The 18,496-nt window shown below is 41.1% G+C and overlaps 1 protein-coding gene across 1 annotated transcript in view; it reads left to right on the top strand.

Annotated features, from left to right (window-relative positions):
• Positions 1-12,958, top strand: part of CFAP58 (cilia and flagella associated protein 58) — a gene marked incomplete at both ends in the record, with an annotated part of 59,064 nt that extends 46,106 nt beyond the window's left edge. Inside the window, 3 exons of the mRNA XM_082308737.1 lie at positions 6,799-6,918; positions 8,454-8,587; positions 12,838-12,958. Of these exons, the coding sequence (XP_082164863.1) occupies positions 6,799-6,918; positions 8,454-8,587; positions 12,838-12,958 (375 nt within the window). The remainder of the gene's footprint in view (positions 1-6,798; positions 6,919-8,453; positions 8,588-12,837) is intronic.
• Between the last annotated feature and the right edge of the window lie 5,538 nt (positions 12,959-18,496).

The following is an 18,496-nucleotide window of genomic DNA, read 5'->3' as shown; positions in this document are numbered from 1 at the left end:
ATTTCTTAATAGGTTCCAAAGCATAACAGGAGACCACTCTGTCTTCCCTGAGGTACTTGGCATATGCAGGGAAACTCTGCTATCCTGTCAGAAAGATGTATGTAGGCTTTACTGCCTAGTTAGACAGGTATTTGTAGGTTTAAGTGGTGGCTTGACTTTGAGACAGCTGTTCAGAGGTAGCAATTCAAGAACACCAAAGGACTTGAAGCTAAGTGCTCTCATCTTTCAGGGAAATCTAAGGATCTAAGTCAAGCAGGTGATTAAAGAGCTGTAGGTGCCTAACTTAAAGATACGTATTTCTAGAAGCAGCTCCGCAGTTTCTCTGACCCTTCGAGGTCATCTGTCAGTTCACTCAGAAGTGAGAGCAGAAGCTAGGTCTGCTGGGAATCCCCATCCCAAGCCTCCACCTGCAGGAACAGCTAATCATTAACAGCAGAGCTGTGATAATTCACCTTTGATTCATCTGGTATTTTAAAAATCTAAATGGCTATTGAATAGCTAAAATACAGGCTGTTACACTGACATTAAAATACAGAGGTTTTAAGCCAAATAGTCTATATTTGAAGAAGAGGAATTTTTTTTTTTTTTTGGCTTGTGTATCACCCTGTATATAGTAATTATTACCCAGTAAAAGGTTCCCCATTGTTTGCTTTGTAGACTTATTCACTTAGAATATTTAGGTTCCTTGTTCGTAAGATTTGTATCAACCTCTGAATCTCCTCTGGAACACTTTAAGACAAGCTGCTACTAGAGTGCGAAACAAAGATTTGTTTAGAGCTCTCTTCAGTCCAACTGTCAAGCTGCAGGCACTGTGGAAATAGTTGGAATATTTACATCACTCCATGCCGTGACAAGGGTAATTCTCAGCTTCAAGGAACAGCTCACTTTTCTACTGTGTGGATATATGTGCATGTGTGTTCCTGTTCGCACATATAGAAGAACAGGATTGATTAATTGATCATCTTCTGCAATGATGTAAAGTATAAACACTATGATTAAATGAGCTACTCTGATTAATGATTTTATAAACTCTTGTGTAATGTCAATAGTAAAAAGGGAATTGCAGCTGTTATTTCAGCAAGAGGCATCCATGCCATTTTCTTCTGACAGATTGTTATCCTTTTGTCTCAGAGTTCAGAAGCTGAAAGGAGAGGGGGATACATAATCTATTTGTTTGTCCATTGGAAAAAAAAACCTGTTTTCCCACACACTTCCTAAGAAAGATACAGTAGTACCAGTACCTAGCAATAATAATAAAAATAATAATAAGTTGCAATTGCACTTTAGCTGGAAATGTTTGTACTTTGTTGTTCCTGGAAGATGGTAATAATGCAGCATTCAGCTCTTACTGTTACAAAAAAGAATCAAGGGTGAAGACCTTAGAAGATGCTCCAAGGTGTTTTTTCCTCTCTCATTAAGCTGTTTTGAAAATGCCAGTCAATTTGGTGCAGTCTGCTCTGTGCCAAAGGAAACAGATTTGCTCTTGAGAAGCATTATTATCAACTGGAGGCATAAATCATAAGACAGGTTTAATTCAACTCCATCTAGAGCAGTGCAAATTTCACCAAAGACAGGGAAATGATCCCAGCCTTTCCTTCAAGTCAGTGGTAGCGATTTAACAAGATAAATGTTAGTGTTGCCACATTGTGAAAGGACTTCAGTGCCCTGTTTCAAACCTGAATTAATTTGTCCAATAAAAAAACCTCACATTGGACAGTTAAGGGGGGGTCTAGATGATGATGAACATGAAAGCTGTTCTAGGGAACTGCATGCTTGCAAAGGTGTTTGCTGATGGATGTGGAATAGACAAGAAAGAGCAGGAGCTTTTGAAAAGTGTTTATTGAGAAAGCTTATACTGCACATTTCTCACAGTGCTGGAGGCAACTTTCTTCTATCGTTATAAAATTTGTGAAGGTTACTGTATGCTAATTTTTTCTACACTTCATAAAACTTTTAATCATAGACATCGTGAGCCAACAGCTACTCTATTAGGTATACACATACACACAAATAAGTGTCTAGCTCATACAGGTAAAATGTCTATGACTAGATACGTATGTCTATGTATGTATTTAATTCAGATTTCAGTGTCCTGTGTAACACTTCTGAAAACAGATCACAGCCCCTTAAGGATGCTCTGCTGCTGCATGGCATCGTAAACAAAATGGCTCTGGAGTTCAGCATAGTGCTGACATTTTGGTTATAATGCCACTAAACAAGAAACCCCCCATGGCATGTTGACTGACTTGTTTTCCTCAGCAAAACCATGAGGAACCATAGTGTGCTTACAGAGTTACTGTGTTGCTTTCTCCACCTTATTAATTACAATAAGGATTTTTAGCTAGGTTAAATGTTTTTGGGTTTGCCACCATACGCTACACTGCACACTTTTGCTCTACATTGTTATCTGGTTGGGTTTTTTTCTTTAGCTCAATTGCTGGAGACAGGAGCTAACATAAATGAAATTTACTCTGAGTCAAAGGGTTTGGCATTTTTTGTGTGTTGGGTTTTTTAATAATTTCTGTGATAGAAAGCTTTTGGTGCACAGTAGGATTTTTGTGGGTCTGGTGGAGAAGGCTGTTGGTGTGCTGCTATGCCAGGTAAATTTGTTGAATTATCTACTTGGAAAGACAAGCTGATAAAAACAAGGAAGCTGGGACTTAGCGGCCTATTTCTGCTGTGAATATATCTTCATTAAATGTGCGGTCATCCATCATCTCTGCTCAGAATGATACCCTGGGCTAACTAACAAGATGGGTCATTTCAGGAGTTTCCTAGTGTCATGGTGAGGGAGAAGATTATATAAAATGGAGTCTCATCTTTAGAGCTAATACCAGGTGCATTGGTCTATCCCAGCATTGCTGACTGCCTCCCACTCCTTGTCAAAGCAGTGAAATGCCTTGGTGTCATTTTGCGAATGTGTCTGATGGGGCTGATGGTCCCTGTGACAGGGAACAATGAGCAAATTGGGCTGTGCTGGTCAGCAGCAATAGCTTCTTTTGAAGTAGGATTGTGCTGGCAAAAGTGATTCTTCTTCCTGTAGACCCAGCAAACTCGTGACCACCGAGTCCTGAAGAATCAACTGAAATTTGCCAAACACCCACCAGTCCTCTGCAGAAAAAAAGTATTTTTTCCCAGTTTGCTGTAGAGCAAGCAGGCCAGGAGAACTCTGGATTCTGGCTGAGACAGCAGCTATTCAAATTTAGGGGAAAGCAACAATCCCGCCCCCCCCCCCCCCCCCCCCATTAATACGCGAGAGACTTAGGGATTCAGAAACATATTGCCATGGCCGAGCCTAAAGGCAGATCTGTGGGCTCCTCAGAGCTCCCCTGGAAAACAAATCTAAGAAAGGAAGGGCTGTTCTAAAAATAATGTGGAGTTTTATTTATACAATTTTTACAGCAGATATTCACAGAGGTGCTGAAATTCTCTTTGGAATGCCTGAAATTTGACTCTAGCCCTCAATCTGAGTCTCCCAGTGTGCCCTACATACACAAAATGAATGTGCCCTCATCTCTCAACCATTGGCTTGGCTTAGTTTATGCCATAAACCAATAAAGCTGGTTGACATTATGGTCTCAGTCCTACAGTCAAACACCTGCTGAATTCCATGAGAATTTTGCCATGGGAAGGATCACATAAAAAGCTTTGGTACTGGCCTAGACCTGATGTGAAGACATGTACATTACTCTTACTGGTGAAGGCTTAACAGCATGGAGTTACAGAGAGATCCAGTGGATCTTCCTTCATCTACCCAAGAAGAAAAGTAGTGCCTCTCAGTGTGTTTGTGACTTTAAGTTCTTTTCATCTCAAGAACGTGTAACTCTGGCAAGATGTATGTTGTGTTTGCAGCCTGGCATGAGGACGGAGGGAGCATGAGGGGAGGCAGTTTGGGACAAGCCAAAGAAACCCATCTTGCACATGCTATACTTATTCTTGCCCAATGGGTGTAGGATTTCAGGATTTTTTCTCCAACATAATCTGTGCAGCCACCAACAGAAATAAATGGAGTTTGACTTCTACTTTGGACAAAATAGTGTTAACTGACTTCCAATAGGCACCAAATAGATCAACTTACCCTCTTGTTTTTGAATTACTGCTGCACTGCTGATCATCATTGCTGACTTATGATTTTCTTGTCAGTGTCAGGATACCTTCTCTCCATCTGGCCCCATTGGGTTGTCAGACATTTTAAAAGGAATGCACATGCATTTTACTTGTTTCCAAAACAAAAAAGCAACAGAGATCCATCTTCTGGGGGTATTAATTTAAGCACTACAACTGAAAGCTACTTTGAATACAACTCACACATCAGACAACCCTACAGGTCTTTCTACGTGTTCTATGCTGTATCTGATTGATAGCTGGCTATTTATAAGATATCTGCATGTAATACACATTGCACAGCTTGTCTGTCCTTTGAATATAGCTACAGTATTGTAGAAGCCAAAATTTTTCTTTATTGTTTTGTGCTGATTGTTTTTTTCCTGGGCATTCCTGATTTCTTATGTGTAGAGATAAAAGGACCTGCTGTAAGCAGTGCATTTTTGGTGGTAGTATGACATGTACCTTGTGACTGACTTAGATTTACTCTGGTGGTTGCTGTTTTAAAATTAATTGAATTTAATTGTGGGTTTGTTGTTTTTTTTTTTTTTTTTTTTTTTTGCATGCTGGGGTAAAATGTCAGAAATTATAGAAATGCCAACCTGTGAATATAAACTTTTGCTGATCAGGAAAGAAGTATCCAGGATTTTCTCTTAACATTTTGCTGACATATGGTGCTTCTAACCCAGTGACAAATTAATTGACTAGACGTAAAAGAGATGGACAGCGCTTCACAAGGAAGGACAGGATATACATTATAAGACAGCTGGTTCTGCCTCTGTTGGATTATGGAGACAATATACATCGGACAGCTAACGAGTCTCTGTTGCATAAGATAGATTCTCCTTATAATAGAATTGCACGCTTTGTCTCTAAATGGGGTTATTATACACACCATTGCACAATGTTTGAAGAGCTTGGTTGGCCCTTGTAGAGGGTTAGGAGAGAAATAAATTGGAAAACAATTGCACATAAGACCTTCAATCCATCAGCTGCTCCATATTTATCCAAATTACCGTTACACTCTTCCAAAATACAAATCTGTGATACATTCAGGGGTGGAATGTTAATACTGACTGGCCAGATTTTGACAAGGCAGATTTTTCTTTTGCTGTTGTTTTTAACTTGCAGTAAAATCTTGCTTCCTCAGGAAGAAAAGGTGGTAGTGAAAACCACTTGTAGTGACATAACAACTCTCTACTGAGAATGAATTCTCAATTTAATTTTTGCCATTATGCAAACTTCAGTGTGAGTCTCAGGAGGTTTTGATTTTTCCAGAGATAAACTGTGAACAACTTCATTTATAAGGAACTCTTCCTCAGTAATATTCAGAGTTTAAGGGCAATGCTTGCAAAAGTAATTTATGATTTGAAGTGCTTCTGGTTTTGGGTCCCAACTTGTGACCATTATAGTGCAAGGTTTTCAGAAAATGCTGAGGTCTGAAAACTCTGGACTCCTTATGCTCTTGAAGACTGGACACCTAGAATTTTACATCTTCAAAATAACAAGCCACTTTTTTGAAAATGCTGGCTCAACCACTGAGCAAGGCCAAATGTAGCAATTCTAGGTGATGTAATGGCACCATTTCCCACATCGATGGAAGAATTCTGTGGTAAGAGTTGTAGACAGAGCTTATAAAAAAGACAGCAGAAAGGGGTTTTGTCAAAGCCATTGTAAATAGCCAGCTACCCTACCTCCTACTTGGCATTTTCGTCTTCTTCAGTTAAATCTTTTGTCTGCTAGTCTGACTTCCAGTCAAATAACCCTCCTTTTTAATTCCAGCTCTCCAGGTACCAGACAAGGATGGGATCTTGCTAAATAATGTTAAATAATAACAATCTTTTAATCTGACAGGGTAGATAGATACTAAAAATATTGTAATGTGCACAGCTATGAAGGTGGCATTGTTAAGTGCTTTATTCCTCTGACTAGAACCAAGTACATCCTCAAAACACAGTAAAAAGCAGCCTTTCAGTACAGAAAGCTTTAAGTGGGTCCATGGCGTGGTTTCTGTTTGGGCATGGCTATATCCAATTCCCACAAGTGTACTGTTCCAACATGAAGGAAGAGGAGACACATGACAAACAAAAATTACTTGGTGGTAATTGTACTAGTCATAGTTATTGCTATTTATACTCTCTTTTCCTTTCCCAGTGCCCCTGCAGTTAAACTGAAAGATGATATGTATATATGTATGTGTGTGTGTACATGTGCTTTGCAGGATTTTCTTTGGAAGAAGACGTTATTCTTTTGTACAGTCCTTCCCTGACATTTCTATAGCCTGCTCACATCCTGTTGGATGAAGCTATGATGCTTAATGTAAGGCAATGTGGCTTATAAAAAGAAAGATGGCAATAAGCACAGTTACTAGTAATTAATTTCCCACCCCTGGATACCTTTCCAGTGACTGTTTTATGTTCTCTGTGGTAGAGCATGCTCACTGATGACAGTGTTTAAGAGTATTTCATTCGTGGTTCGAAGTAGCTGGATGTTTCTCTTAATGAGCTCTCCCACTGCTATCACAACAACTTTAAATACCTTATGGCTAGTGAGGAAAGACTGACACACAGGCAGATTTGTTTCTGCAAATATCTTCCTGATTGAGTTGCATTTTTCAGTGAGGTTGATTTCATCACAGGTTATGCTGCTGCTATATTAGTTGTATAAGAGCTCTTCCTCTTGTCTTTTTCTTAGGAAAAGGAGAAACTGTATGTGGAGTTGAAGTATGTCTTGGCCCGGCAGCCTGGGCCTGAAGCTGCAGAACAGTTGCAGCTCTACCGGCACACTCTCCGAGAGAAGACAAAACAGCTGAAAGTAAGAAAGAGATGCCCTTTATCTCTGGCTGAGGGGCTGCCAGGATTGCAGAATGGCTTCACCAGTGATCCTGGGGAGCAAGGCTTCAGGAAGATTTTTGATGCTCAGTATGCATGCCTTAGTATATTAGATCAGGAAAATAAGATTAATACTGCATCTTTCCAAGGGAGAACCAATAGTAGTAGAAGAGCTTTTTTTCACATTATGCTAGTTTGTTTCATTAAAATAGAGGAAAAGTCTTATTAGAATATGAGTTTGCAGCACAATGCTGTAAATGCTTTTTGTGCGTGGGCATTCTGGGACACCATCAGTTTTCCGTTAAGCTTATTCTCCTTCCCTTTTCCTGAACTATTAAGATCTGTAATAAGCTAATCAAAGCCATTTCATTTTCTTTTTAACAAGCTAGCGGGAATATATTGAGAATCCAGTCTGAAATTCTTGTTATTTCTCTTGCAATGCGTACATGTATATTAGACTTGCAACTCTTATAGTCATCCCTATAAGACAGGAGTAACCTGTCCTAAACCCTTGTCACTAGAAGGGAGGATTTCCTGGTTCTGAAGGAATCTTGTGAGAAGCTTTGAAAGCATGATATTAAAAAGTGATTCTTTGATAGAATAAGCTGATCTTCCCTTGTTCTTGCCTGCATGAAAGATCAGTCTCCCCAGGAGTTCATCTACTTCTACAGCTCCTCTCTCTGTTGAAGTCATCATCTCCTGTTCACTGCATCATAATCACGTCCATACTAACCATGAGGAAAAAAATGCAGGAGCAGATGGGCCCTTAGGAAACAAAGAGGCTGTTATGCAAATCTCAGCTTTCCATGGAGAAGAAAAACAATGTAGAAAATGTAAAATAGAAGCCAAAGTTTAGCTAAACTGAATGTGATTTGAAGTTTTCCATACGGTTCCCATTTGTCCTTAATGCAGTCAATTGCTACTGTGTATTTCAGGCACAGTGTGCTGTAGTGTACTGGCTTGCATGCTATTTTGTGGTGCCAGGTCAAGCTATTCTCCTTAAAGAAGGAAAACACACTATGCATGCTCCTACTTTTTTTAAAGTTTACTGATTCACATGAAAGCAGCATTGTATTCATATTTACACTACCTGGTACTACTTTGCCTGTGTGGATTTAATTACTTCATCTAACAAAGTGGATCCCTGTGAATAAACCCCATTATTATTAAATAAATCCCTGCTTTATTATTTTTTAAGACCTTAATTTTGGGTTTTCACCCAGATTTGAGTCCCAGAACATTAAGAGCTAATGCATGTATTAATACCATTCCCATAATGCTTGGGGCATATTTTACATGTTTTATTGTGGTTAAATGGCATAGCCTTAATTTTGTAAATTGTCCTTAGGTGAGCAGGGGTGATCAAATGAAACATCATTATAGAAAACGAGATATGGTGGAAAATTATGATGTCTTATGTTGTCAAATGTGAAAGGAAAAAGTGCTTGTAAAAGTACTAACTTATGTGTAAGACAAACTAACGTCTCCTGTTTCTGCTTTTTGCCTTTTGTTTGTTAGGTTTTGTCCTCAGAATTGAATATGTATGAATCACAGAGCCAAGAATACAAATACGAAATTGAACGGCTTGCCAATGAGCTTCTGAATGTGAAAAAGAAATATCTGGCTCAGAAACGCAAGGAACAACAGGCCAAGTATGAGAAAATAACAGTTTTATCTATACAACTTTCTGCATAAACTAGATTTTTTTTAGACCCTGCTTTAGCCTTTTGATCAGAACGTGGCCAAATTTGACTGAGGTGATATAATATTGTTGCCTAGTTTTCCTGAATGTTACCCTTCATATTACTTCAGTCTGGTCTAGATTTACCATGATCTATGGCCAGGACAAGAACATCCAGCAGAGATGTTGCTGACATGTTCTGCAGTCCAGTTAAATTATTGATACCAATGAGATGGTGCCCAGAGGACACAGATTAGTGTCTGGTCTCCCATGCTGAACGAGAGATCCTCAAGCATTATGAGGACATCAATGCATTTTACAAGTTATAATTATAATGAAACAGCATCTTATATGGGAGACAACCTTTCTTCAGGTGGCAACTACATAATCCTGGTGTAAGAACAATGTCGTTGTTTCCAAAATGTGGTAGTTGTGACTGATGACTATCCCCTTCTGGCAGCAGATATCATTGCCGATGGTTGCGGAGAAGAACATTCCCCATCTGCTTCTTGTTCCCTTCCTACATCCAGATGGAGCAAAGTGAGCAATTCTCAAAGTCTGGCTTTGTCAGATGTCTTACCCTTTTGACGGTAGAGCCTAAGAACTTTCCTGTAGGTAGTTGTTGTCTCTCCTTAGCGAATACCAGTTTGATGACACCTCCCTGCTACTCTCAGTCCACAACTGAGCATTCAGCTGCTCCTCTTGATGAAAAGAAAATTACTAGGATCTTAGTTGCCCAATTTCTGGCCCATTAAAGTGACCTAATTTGCAGAGGCTGAGATGAGAGACTATTCTAATAATGAATCTCCAAGCTGGAACACCAAAACTATTAGTCACTTCTGAAAATGGAAGTATTGGACTTTCCTTTTAAAGACAAGTTTCTTAGATTTCTGCAGTCAGATGACATGATCTGTTACCAAGTTTTTCTGTGTATGCCTTTTGTCTTTCCACTCCTTTCCATCTTCAACTGGTCACTTCCTCATACACCAAAGCCAACAGTTCTCTATGTTGCTGAATATAATTCAAAGCTGCCTCTATCTATTTCTTCCTTAATCATATTTCAGCCAGCAAACAGTTTTGATGACTAAATTAGCAAAATAGTCAGTGATAAACAGTGACTTTTGTCCATCTGCAAATTGCATAATGTTACCTTAATGTTTGGAATTAGCAATAATTGTGCAGTGCTAATGGCCTTCCTGGAGCTTTAGGATCAATATATGAGGCTACCATAATGCCTGATAATCCATTTCCAGCAGCTAAGTATCCTCTTCACAATAGTTTTAATGTTTCCATTTTGGACCTTGGCATCATGTTTCTTTCTGTTCATCAGATGAGAAGAAATTCACCCATGTTTTGTGGTTATATCGTACCTAGAATTAATTCCTGTTATAACTATTGAAAAAACCCAAATTGTCAGGGGCATAACTGCTTGTAAAACAAAAATATTGTGTGAGGTGATGATGACTGAACTTGGGTCTGTTAATCATACACAGTGAAAGGAATTTCGTGTTGCAAGTCAGTGCTGGACTCATTACACTGTTTATAGGTTCAGGGTAGATATGTACCATTAGTACAGCTTGTCACGTTGCTGTTCGTGTGGGCCAGCATGGCTGTAGTCCGATAAGCATAGTGTCTTTGTGACATCTGTGTTTCGGGAGTACATTCAGATGCTGTTAGCAGTGCTTCTGCAGGATGACAGCATCTCACTGCTCCCACCTCAGGCTCGGAAGCTACCAGCACTGTGCTGCCATCCCTGACTTGCACTTCTCTTGTCTTTGTGGCAGCTGAGAGGTGGCCAGGTGCTGAGCTTTGCTTTCCTCTGTCCCTCATTGTTTTGCTCCCCAGTCAAACCTGTTGGACTACACCCCGCTTTGAAGGATATGCACACCGCAGGGCATAACTGGGCATATCAGTCCTGGATAACTGCAGCTTCTGTAATCTCTAGACTGCACTTTGTGTTGCCCAGCAGCAGTGCAAAGGAAACAATCTTGATGTGCAGACTTCCTTCTCCAAACTGCCAACTGTGCGTGATGTCTTTTGCAATAGAGAGCCTGTTATGCAGCCAGATCCTTCCCCAAGGAGTCCTTCACCCCTGACATACAGCCATTCCACGTCGTTCCTGCCTCCGACTGGGCTGTACAGGCACTGCCTGGTGCGTAGATGCTAGCCAAAGAGCCAGGGTCATTTGATTCGCACAATCTCAGGTTGCTCTAAATCCCAGCTGACACAAAACCACTGACTTGATCTCTATCATGCTGGCTAATGTTAACATCGTGTCTGAAATAAATGTGGCTGGTTTTGCTAATAAAAAGAGGATCTGGTGAGGACAATAGCATTAATAGCATTATTGACTACTTTGGTATGAAAGAGAATTAATACTCTCAGATAACCTCACACAGAGTTATCATCTAAAGCTTTTATTGATTTGCACAAGACAGTTCTGGTTTTGTGATTTAAAGTCTTGATACTGAACTAATGCTGCTTTCCGTGGGATGCTGAAGGAACATAATGAGTGACAACAGGAATTTAGCTATGTTTTGTGTTCAAGCTGAAAATCCAATGTTTAAGATTTTGGTTGTGAATTTGAAATACTCTTTCTCTGCTCTCTGATTCTGAATGTTGTCTTTCCCAGATGTCTTAGGCTTTCTTTTTCTCACTCTTCCCATTCTCTCCTTGTGCTTCTTGCACCCTTTCTGCTTCACCACTTTTCCTAGTTGCTTCTAGCACCAGGGTTCCAATTTGTTCTTGATAAGGATCGGTGAGAAAATATGATGCTTAAAGCCACACCAGAGACCTGATCCTGCAGTCCTATATATGTAAATAACTGCACTGAGGGATGTCAGTAGTAACTGGGAGCTTTTGCACGTGGCTGCTTACACATTAATTCTGCATAATATATTACAGTATTCGGCCGCATAGAATTTTCCATACTAATGAGCACATCTGTTGGCTGTCTCCATGGGAGCATGAAGAAAGAATGAGCATGGACTCTGGATCATTTTCACTCCCCAAAGTTGGAAACCTAACAGTGAGATAGGATGAGCCACCTAAATATAGCATGTTAGTTTTTAGTGCTGTCAGCTGGCACATCCATTAGTGCTACATTGATAAAATTAAAAACAGTTATAAATGGTTTTCATGGGTAAGTTCATCTGTGCCATCTTTTGCCTATTCTCCCACCTCTATATGGGTTAAAGTTGGAAAAGGAAGCATAACTAGTCGTCCTACAGGGTTTCTCTGAACTTCCTCCTCTCCTGACATAGTTATTTAGGGACAGAGAGACAAGTATTAATTCCAGGAAATGTTTTCTTTTCTCTTACTGGGGACTGAGACAGGGTACTAATATGACAAGGCTAGATTTTGCAAAAGCATGGTTGCACTCATGTTTGTGTCTCAGTCTCAATGACTGTAAAATAAAAGTAATGGCACTGACCTTCTTTGTAAAGCCTTGAGACCTCTGCTGTTATGATAGATAAACTAATACTTCATAAAGCTCCATTTGATTAATTTTAAATATCTCTGAAACCTCCAGGTATATCACAGTGAGTTTGAAATGCTGCCCTTCATAGTTGTTCTGCTGTGCTTACCTCCCCAACCTCCTGAGTGGAACCAGCTAAGCCTTGTTCCCTCCTTTTAAGGCCATCAAATTCAAGCCCTTCTGGATCCTCAGATGGAGCAACTTCCTGGGGCTATCAGTGCACCCCCAGCACACTGTTAGTTTTCTGCAAATGTCACGGGCAGGGTAATTATCACTAGAACTTTGTTAAAATGTGAAGACACATAACACTATTTATTCATTAAAATTCAACAAAGAAAAAAATCTCTCCCCATTGCGCCTTTGATGAATGTAGTTGTTTGTTTGAAAACAGGCATATGCTTGCTAGAATGGGATGGTGATTAGAAATCTGAAGTCACGGAGCTCATGTACAAACTTGCCCTAATGAGGTGCTCTGACCATTTTGGGGAGTAGCACGAAGAGAGCTCATTTATTTCTAATTTTTAATAATTCAAAAAACCATCAGTAGGCTTGTAATTAGATCCAAACAGACATGTAGTCTTGGCGGTTTAGCCTAACAGGCTTTAATCAACAGTTTTTTAATGATCTCTTGATACGTGGTTGCATCAAAGAAACTTTGGAGGACACAGATTTCCTTAGTTTGTAAACATCACTGGGCTGCAGAATGAAATATGTATTTTCCTTTTCTTTGTTTCTATTTAAAGGGAGAAGGAGCGATTCTTGACTGACAAGGAACCTGAGTTTCCACGCCACAGGTCTGACGTGCCTCGCTTCACCGGAGGGGGCTTTGCTCTCAGCAGACCCCTTCCTAAAGTTACAGCTTAGGAGTGGACTCATCTCATCACATTCCTGTTCCCAGTTTCTTGCTAAACTCTATTTGTGCTGTGTTGTTTGAGAAACTGTAATTTTAAAAGATATTCAGAATCAACTTTTCCCTCTGAAATCACTGTATTGCCTTCAGGAAAAGGCATTTTATAGTCAAATTAATGTCATTTTGGTTTACAAACTCTGGACCAAATCTGCCCGTATGATGCCAGCAGAAACCTGCACTGGTGTAACTGAATAGCAGAGACCATGCAGATATTTCTTCTTCAATACTGTGTCTCTATTTAGCACTGTAACGCCACAAAATGCCTTTATATGTAGTTATTTCCCCTTTATCTACCTCTGTTGTAAGCACTCGTTCCATTTATCTTCTGACTCAAAGCACCTGAAAGAAATGAGCAAACAGAAAAGAAGAAAAATTAATAGGCTGATGTTTCAAGCCCTACTGAGCAAATGCAAAATTAACAAGTCTTTACTTAGATGTACACATGTAGCAGTTCTTTGTGCAGGTAGTATATAATAGGGTTTATGCAGTGTTTGCTACAGTTGTTAGTAAGATCAAGGAAGTTTGTGGCCACAATGTACATTATAAAGAATGTGATTCTGTTTACTCAGGTAGACACAAAGTGACATAATTATGTCTGTTCAGCTGGGGAGACTGTACACACTGGCTGGGACATGCTGTTCTTCCACATAAGTCCTTCCAAGCGATTCAAACTTGGACTCAAAACATGGCAAACTTTACTCTTTAATTTCTAGACACTTGGGCATTTTTGTAACTTTCAGAAATTGTTTTTGTAATACAGCAGGAGCCCTCCAACCTTTTCAGCCAAAAGAGATTTAATTACCATTCATTAACAAGTGAAATAACAAAGTCACGGCATGAGGTGCTGAAGTATAGAAAACTTTCAAGCTGTAAAATAAAATGTTTTGAAACTGATTTGTACACGGAAGCTTTTTCCCAGCCCGGGGGATGAAAATACTTGTCCAAAGAGATATGCTGATAAATATTTCACATGCACAAAAGAACCCTTTGCAAAGATTTTGTTCTTTCCTTTGGTGGAATACATAATTAAATATTAAAGCTACTGTGGGAAACTTTTAATGGAAGTGTTTAATTCAAAGGAATCAAGTTAAATACGACAGGGATCTACTTTGCTTTTACATTGGGGACCAGAACACTTAGTCATCAGATCCATTGTATTTTTCTTTTGTTCCCAAAATAGCTGTTATTGCTTTTTCACTGTCAAGTGCATTATGCTAAAATTATCATTTTAGGACAGTCATGCTGTCTGAATCATGTCTTTTGTGTACCTGACATGTCCTTATAGTTAGAATAATTGAGAATAACTGATATGGGCACCTGAGTTTGATGGGATCCCAAGCAGGTTTTACTGAAGATTTTAAATGCTGATATTTGTTAAGGTCCTGAGTATCCAGCCTGGAGCTGGACTCTGCTATGCTTGCTGATACTGGGAAGTAATTTGTACTGAAATAAATCATCAAAGTCCCATTTATTAATTCACACGAATGAGGCAGGCACAGTTAGACTCCCAGAATACCATCACACTGTAGAGAAGCAACTTACTTATGACACTCTGAACTGTACAGCGTACCCCCTAACTCACCCAGCGGTAACCGAAGTCGGTGTACATCTTCCCCTCTGTTTGTTATCCGGGTTTAGGAGACAAGGTGCTGCAGTGGTCAGAGCTAAGGAAGGGGAGCCAAGCAGGTGCAGTCTGTTCCCTAATTGCGTATGTATTTATGAATACACTAACAAAACAGATTCTTTTCCATCTTTAGATGTACTTAATAGTAGCTTGCATTGCACAGATTGGACTATTTTTAGGGCAAGAATCTCCATCCCTAAATGATTCTTGAACTGAGTTTTCCAGTTTCTAAAATGGGTGGAATAGTATTGGTCTAATGACTTGCAAAGGTGAATTCATTTATGTCTAAAAAGTGATTAGCCTTCTAGATTAAAAAAGCATAGCGGAGTGCAGAAAATTGTGATTTTCTCATACGTGTTCTTCCAGCCTGAAGGGCTGAGAAGTGAATACAGTAAATTCTACCTACAAAGTACACGAGCCTTTACTGTGTTCATCCACAGTTTCAGGCATCCAGATGTGAATGTGTTGGCTACTATCTCCAGTTTTATTGCATTATTTACTTACTACCTGGGAAACTAAATTCACAGTTTAATTTGGAAAAGAAGAAAAAAAAAAAGGCAAGAAAATACAGTCATCAAATTATTGCCAGTAACTTTCAGCATAATCAGGAATAGAATAACTGCAGCCAGCTTAATTTATAGTGCCAGAGAGTCAAAACCATTTCGGAGTTCATATAATAGAATGGATTAAAGCACACCAAATCCCTTCCCCCCCAGTCTATAAAAGTCAGGGAGCTTGAAAAATCGCTCTGGATGTCTGTGAACCCAGCTGATGCTGAGGTGCTTTTAGTGTTCAAGGATTTGGCTTGCACAGCAGGGGAAGGCAGAGCGTTAATGAGGGTATCATTTGTTCAGTTGCTTCTGCATTGTGAGCAGCAGCTCTGAAGTGCTTCTCCAAGTGTTGTTGCAGAATAATGTTAATTGAATTCCAGTCTATGCAAGATGTAAGCCTAGAAGTAGCAAGCATATCTTTAACTTCTTCTTCCTGTAAAGATACGTGAACAAATGGAGGTGAAGGGCTGTGATCTATGGCACTTAAGTTAGAAGAAATCTTTCTTCACTTTAATTGGTTCAGATTGGAGTTGTAGTGGCTTGCACAGTAAATCTATCCTGGGGTCTTCTTCAATGAGCAAAGTATGTAGTAGTGTTCATTTTCAGAGCTCTTGTAATATGTAGATAGCATTTTAAGTAACTTTCCATCTAACTTAAGCTCTGATCTTGTCTGGCAGGTCTGTATTCAGTGTATTGTACAAGCAGGACACAAATGAGACACTGTACACTGAACTATCAAGTTCAAAGGCAGGAGCATGACCCTTCTGGGATCACCTGCCAGCTACCAAAGACACGGCACAAGAATCCAGTCCTTAATTTACACTCGCTTTGTGAATTGAGAGCAGCAGGAGCACGTACTACACACCTGGTAAAATGTCCTGCTGCTGTAAATCTGGGAACCCTTTGAGTCCGTAGCAGTGAAAAACAGGTCACAGCACTGGCTTTGTTGTGTTGAGAGCTGCAAACTCCAGGGCAGGCTGGGGAGGCAGAAGGAAAGGCTGAGTACTTGGCACCCACAGACTTTTACCAGCACCCCAGAGCAGAGGCTTTGCTGTGCGTGCAGCAGCAGGTGCCGGGCCCTGGGGCACTAACGGGCCTTAAGGGCCCTCATCAGCTCCACCTGGGCCCAGTGGGCACCACTGAACAAGCTCAGCCCTGCAGGTGAGTTTCTTGTGGTCTCTTGTCCTTTTGGGAGCAGCTGGCTCTTGCTGCACCCTGACAGCAGAACATAAGAACAGCTTTAGTGCTATCTTCTAAGCACTTCCAAAGAGCAATCTGCCACAGGATGGTGAGGAATGGATTGCAGAGGAAAGGGGGCTGTGGGTGTTGAAAGCCCAGGTGAACCAGAGGAAAGGTTTCCCTCCCAGATCTTGTGGACAAGGAACTGCTACGGAAGGGTTCAGTTAGTGTCCCAGAGCACTACCTGCAGGTGGGTTGCCAGCAACTGTGTGAGTCCACAGTGCCAGGTCTCAGGCTGCTGTTTCATATCCTTGTGTTAGGGTGAAACTGTTGCACCCTAAAGAAGTTGCAAGAAAGAGCAGAGAGAAATAGATCCTTTACTTATTTCCTATCACCCATGTGAAGTTACCAGAGGGTAAATTTAGCAGGAGAGTAAAAAAGAGATGTTGGGCAGCAAAACCAGCACCTGCCATCTCTGAAGCATTAATGGCTCTTCCTCAAAGTTAGCCCATCCCAACTATCTTTATCCAAATTAGAGTCTCTAAATCATGTACATTTGTATTTAGGCACTTTAGCAATTGAGTATTATTTTCCTAGCAGGTGGTTTAGCTGTTGTGCCATCTTCTCTAGCAGAGTGTATTTTTAGTGTGTTTCTAAAAGCAGGAGCTTGATTTTGATGCTCTTTCTGTTCCCTACTTGGGCACTTTTTAAGCAGCCCCACACAGATCAGCTACTTACACTGTTCAGCATACAGAAAGATGTCAGTATCTCATCCCATGGGCTTGCTTGAGGAGGCTCATTTTCCAAGGGGGAGGTGAGGCCGTGCCTGTGGCATGCAGGGGTGTGAGGGAGCAGGGCAGGATCCGTAGGACATGCTGCGCGTGGCTGTGGTCAAAGCAGCTGCCTGCTCTCTGCTCAGCCTTACTCTTCAGCTTGCTTTCTCCCTGGAGTACCTATGTAGGTTTATTGAACCCATACACTTTTTAATCCCCCTGCTGACCTCAGTGGGTTTATATACCTTATCCCAGGTGTATAGAGTCACCCAGACAGGTCAGTGTGAGCAAGGCTGTGGGAATGCAGCTCTGGGGCTGGAAGAGGCTCCAAACCTGCTGAGATCCTCCTCTGCCCTTTGCTGCCTCTCCGCTGGTGAGCGCAGGGTGCTGAACGCTGTCTTGGGGCCTGCTCTGCCTTCAGCAACTGGGTCCTTGCAGGCAGCTGCAGGAGCAAGGTGGTTTGGAGGTGAAGCTGCAGTCTTGCCCTCAGTTCACCCTGATGTGAAGAGGCTGAGTAGGGGTCTCCAAATTTTGAGCAACTGCTGTAATGTGGCCACCCCCAGGGTAGGTGCTACACTGTGGCTGTCTCATGATGCAGCTTGGGAGGTGGGTGTCCCCGCTGGGCGCTAACTGGGTGGTGAGTGACCACAAGCAGGATGCCCAGGAGTGGAAGAGGCATTGATTTTTAGGGTAAAGGGGGTGTCACTGGAAGGAAGGAATCGAGTGCTAAACTCTGCAGACTGCTCTGAAACAAAGGTGAAGGTAAGCTTTGCTCTTGTGGTCTACCTTGGCTAGAAGCTGCATGTTTCTTAGGCTGTTGCATCTAATCACAGGGCTGGGATGCACACCATTTGTGTTGGCCTTCTGCAGGTTGGCTGCTGTCGGCCAAGGCTTTGGCAGTATGGGGGGCACTTCCACAGAGATGGTTTTAACTTGGTTTTCAAGAGGAACTGGTATTCTCGGTGCCTTTGTGCATCCAATAGCCCTTGCTCTACTTGCTGCTGGGGTTCCTAGTTTCTCTGCTGCCTTGCTGGCTTGTACAGTGCTCATCTCTCCTGCAGTGCCTCCTCTGAGAGGGCAACGATGACCCCAAATCTGTAAGTCATGGGCAAATTGTGGAACTGTTTCTTAACCGGGTTGTATTTGTGAATTTTCTGTTTGGGATCCTTCTTGGCTTATAGCCTGAGGGATACTCCGTGGTTTTCAAGGAGGTACTGCATCCTCCAGGGATGATGAAAGGCTGGCCAGTCTGACCTTGTCATGGCTGGTCAGAGCTTTCTCCTAACAGTGAATTTCCTGGTTGCACATCCTATGCTGGCTTTTTCTTTTTTATTTTGCCGATATTGTCAGTATTCTCTCCCTCTC

The sequence above is a fragment of the Platalea leucorodia genome, assembly GCF_965183815.1.
Source record: "Platalea leucorodia genome assembly, chromosome: 4".
In the NCBI taxonomy this organism is placed as follows: domain Eukaryota; kingdom Metazoa; phylum Chordata; class Aves; order Pelecaniformes; family Threskiornithidae; genus Platalea; species Platalea leucorodia.
Note: the sequence above shows the minus strand (reverse complement) of the source record. Positions and strands in the feature narration are given on the sequence as shown.